The sequence below is a fragment of the Tupaia chinensis genome, unplaced genomic scaffold, assembly GCF_000334495.1.
Source record: "Tupaia chinensis unplaced genomic scaffold, TupChi_1.0 Scaffold000605_1, whole genome shotgun sequence".
In the NCBI taxonomy this organism is placed as follows: Eukaryota; Metazoa; Chordata; class Mammalia; order Scandentia; family Tupaiidae; genus Tupaia; species Tupaia belangeri.
The window spans coordinates 912,963-917,269 of NW_006160123.1; the positions used below are offsets into that span (position 1 = coordinate 912,963).

General features: G+C 38.7%; 1 protein-coding gene across 1 annotated transcript in view; it reads left to right on the forward strand.

Moving 5' to 3' along the window:
- Positions 1–4,307, forward strand: part of ZNF106 (zinc finger protein 106) — a 79,334-nt gene that overhangs the window by 31,043 nt on the left and 43,984 nt on the right. Inside the window, exon 3 of the mRNA XM_014591656.1 lies at positions 389–450. Coding sequence (XP_014447142.1) covers positions 389–450 — 62 coding nt within the window. The remainder of the gene's footprint in view (positions 1–388; positions 451–4,307) is intronic.

Here is a 4,307-nt window from a genome sequence, read left to right on the forward strand (position 1 = left end):
TAACTAAATAGTTGAAAAGGTAAGTGATTTGAGAATTCTTTTTTTCCTCCTTAATAAGCTTTGGTAAATTCTTTACAATGGAATAGAATTTAACCTACACAATTTATTCTTAAATCTTTTGCTTTCTAAAGATACTGCTTTCTAACCTTTTTGGAAAGACATATGAGTATATCCAAGAATTCCATTTATTTAAAAATGAAATATGTCAAAAACACAGCCATGGGATTATTTAATAAGGAACTGATTTCATCAAATTGAGAAGAATAACCACAAAAACTATTTGACATAGGAGCTTGAGCCTTAATTGTTGGTTAAGTAAGAACAGAAGAGTTTTTTTTTCCCCCAAACCAATCCCCCTTAATGTAACCTACTGTCTTTGATTTTGAAGGAGATGGACGAACACATGCGGAGCATGTTGCATCACAGGGAACTTGAGAACCTGAAGGGCAGGTATGGGAACAGCTCTCTTCCATAAATCTGTGATTGTGCGGGGAGTGGGGGAAGGTCAGTGCTAATGGTGCCTATCAGCCTGTTTTAGAGTAATTGGTCATAAGTGAATGTTGTTTTCTGGCATAGAACAGTCTTTTAAAGTTAATAAGAAGTACAGTAGATTTTTGACATTCAAAAGGGATAAACCTTGATCTTTGTGAGCATCTCAAATGTATGGAATTCATAGCAGCTCTCGCAAGTAGATTATAACATAACTGAGTTGGAATGAGCTAACTCTCATTAGTGAGCTTTCTCATTCTTACACACCAGCTATACAACTAGGATGTTTCATATTTTTGCTTCAGCAGTGTTATACATTATCATATGCCACAAACCTTCCGTGTTGCTAGAATAATCTTGAGAGATCTGAAGTCTGCTAAATAGCACTGAATCTCATTAGTCTAAACAGAATCTAGGTAAAGAAAGACCTGAAGATTTTCTGAATGTTCTGTATGTTTAAGAGCGCTGTTTTGTGATTCAAAGCTTGAAGTGTTTAAAGAAAGAATCTAGTAAGTAAGCACCTTTTAAAAGTGAAGTGTACCATGTATGTATATATCCCATGGCTTTACAAACCTTAAAATGTATTTAAGAATGCTGTTATATGATTTAAAGCTCGACTGTTTAAGGAAAGAAAATGTTATAACTGAAGCACTTTTTAAAAAATGAAATGTAGCTGGGGCCAGCAGGTGGCATGGTGGTTAAGGCTGTTGGACTCCCACGTGGCCAACTACGGTTCGAGTCCCAGACCTAGCGGCTTGCTTTCACACTCCCACCACCCCCACCTCCACCCCACCCCTGTCCCTCTCTGGTCAAATAAATAAAGTTAAATAATCGTAAAAAGAAATTGAAATGTAGCCATGTGTGTATATTCTATGCCTTATTTTCCATCTGTTGGGTCATCAGGAAAATCAAGACTTTCCCGATGGCCCAGTATTACTCTTTTTTGATGTTTTTGACATCTTTGAATTTGAAGTTTGTAGATTGAATAGACAGAAATTTTGGGAAACTGAGAAATATGAATTTTATCTTGTACCATGAATAATAGCTTTAAGTTTTGATAAGGATGCCAGCCTAGGTCACTTGAAATCATTTTTGAGTCATATAGCTTTAGATAGTGTGGGCAAATTAATGTGTTAATTAAATTTTCAATATTTCTTTAGTTTGTTGGTGGAATTTTTTCCATGCCGTCAGTTACTTACTCTGTGAAGGTTTGCTCTAAGCAGCAATGTAAAGGCAATTTAGGATCCAGAGCCTGGATCATAATATTTTGAATATATATTGAGTTGTTGAAAAAAAAAATACACCATGACTCTTTTCACAACCTAATATGATCTCTAACTCATTAGCATTGGAGGCCTAGGAAATTTAATCAACTTTAGATTAATTATATGTGAATTATTTTAAAATCCCATTTCCGGGGCTGGCAGGTAGCGTGGTGGTGAAGGGCACTGGACTCCCACATGGCCAACTACGGTTCAAGTCTCGGACCTGGCGGCTTGCTTTCTCACTTTCCTTCTCGCTTGCTCTCTCTCTCACTTTGTCCCTCTCTGATCAAATTAAAAGAAAGAAGGGAAAGGAAGGAAGGAAAAGTTAAAATCATTCTTTATAAAAAAAAAATCTCATTTCCAACAGACTTTCTTCTAGAGTTTACCTTATTTTAGACTGCTTACCTGCCACATGCCTCAAACACAGTAAATTATAAAATCAAATAGGGCAAGCCAGGTGACATGATGGTTAAGGCAGCTGGATCCCACATGACTGACTATGCAGTTTGAGTCTGGGAACCTGTGGCCTGAAAAACATGCAGGTGGGTGGGGGGGGCATGCTCTAAATCCTGAAAGAAGAATGTAGGGGAAGGGATTGCGGTATGGCTATCCTCCATGGGGGATGATTTCTTTCTCTCTCTCTCTCCAGTGAGCACATACACCCTATATCAAACTAAAAAATTAGTCAAATCAAATCAAGCAAGATAGTCAGGGGGAGAGAAGCCCATTGTATTCTAAGACTTATGCCTTATTCAATTCAGAGATCACTAATCAGCCATTACAGACATTTTTTACAAAGGTTTGATTACATAGGATTCACATTCATAACCAATACAGAATCATAAAAAGCATAAAAGTATTTTCAACTCCCCTATCCCTGCTCCTCTCTTAGACAAACACATGTACGTTTTGTTTGTCTTGCTCATTTTTTAAGACAGACTGTTGCTGTGTCACTGTCCTCTTGCCTCATCCTCTCAGCTTGGAGTACAGATAAACGCCACCATGCCCAGCAAATTTTTTTAGACAGGGTGTCGCTGTGTTGCTCAGGCCAGCCACAAGCTCGTGATCCTCCTGCCTAAGCCTTCCGAGTTCCCGGGATTTCAGGCACACACCACCATGCTCAACCATTAGAGTAGACTGGGAATTGCACAAGGTCTTCTGTGTGGGCTCAGCCCACTTAGGACAGCGTATAGGTGACTGGGCTGTTTGTCTTTTCAACATAATTGAGACTGGTGCCATATATGTTCTCTAACTTCTCCCCCCCTCAACCCTAACTGTGCTGTGTTGATATTATTTATCTGTCTTTTAGCGTACCATCCTGTAATTAGGACAAAAGCATTAAAAGTTGCTGAATTGCCAATGTGATTGTCAGCTTTACACACAAATTCATTTTAGAGCAGAGAACTTTGGTGTTTGTTTATACATATTAGATCCAGTGCTAACAACTTTTATGATGTTTCCTGGCCTCTAACAAATTCTATGGGAAAAAGCAGGTCGGTAGGAGGAGAACAATTGACAAAATAATTAAAAGTCTCATAGAATTAAAAAAAAATTTTTTTCTGACTTGGGGCATTTACTGTAAGGGACAAATAGTCATCACTAGCTCATACTGTAGGGATAGAGTCATCAGTCATTATTTATTTTCCCCGTTATTCCTCAGTTTGTGATTATTTCCTCTGGGTTTCATGTTTCAATTTCTGGCTTTCCGATGTTAAGACTTTCTGTTTCTCTGTATAATTGTATCTATAACGTTTGGCTGTGATCTGGTTAAGAACCAGAGAGTATGTACATTTTGAAGTTTTGTATGCAGGCTTGAATGAGAAGTAACTGGTCCCGCTTGGTTCACTTCTGCAGACATCTGGGGCAGTTCTCTATTTTTTCCTAATACCCTTACTCAGCTGTGTGAGCTGTTAGTAGTTTCTCCAGCTAGATGCTATTAAAAAGGCACAGACCTTTATTTGTCAAGCAGCTGTTGTGTAGTTACAGCAAGCTTAATAAAGAAAAGCCTATGGGGGGCATATCTTGAGACTTTGCCTTTCACACATGAGAGGAAATTGTGTGGTAACAGGATGAAGCTAATTTGGGCCCTTCTTTAACTGCCTGGAGGAAAACTATTGCCTTTACTAGCCAAGAGGTAAAACAGTACATTTTCCCTATAATTATGGATGTATTTACACAGTGCACTAAATGCTTTAACTGGCTTTTGATATAGTTTGAAAGCAGCATCATTACAATGTTAATCTGCCGTCAAGTTTCTAAAAAGTGGTTTCCCAAGCACTGGATGTGAAAGCACGAGTGCCTGTGCTGTACAGGACAGTAATGTGGTTACCGCCAGACACAGCTGGATTGTCAGAAGATGAGGTTTTCCTACCATGTTCTTTATGTAAATTGAGAGTCACTCTTTTCCAAGTTTCTTGTAAAGTTTATTTCTTATTTCTTCTTCTTTTTTTTTTTTTTTTGCCATAGGGCACGTGTGCTAGCCAGAGAGAGAAACAGAGACAGAGAAAGGGAAAGTGAGAAATCACCCCCCCACCCCCCCCCAGGGGCGCGGCG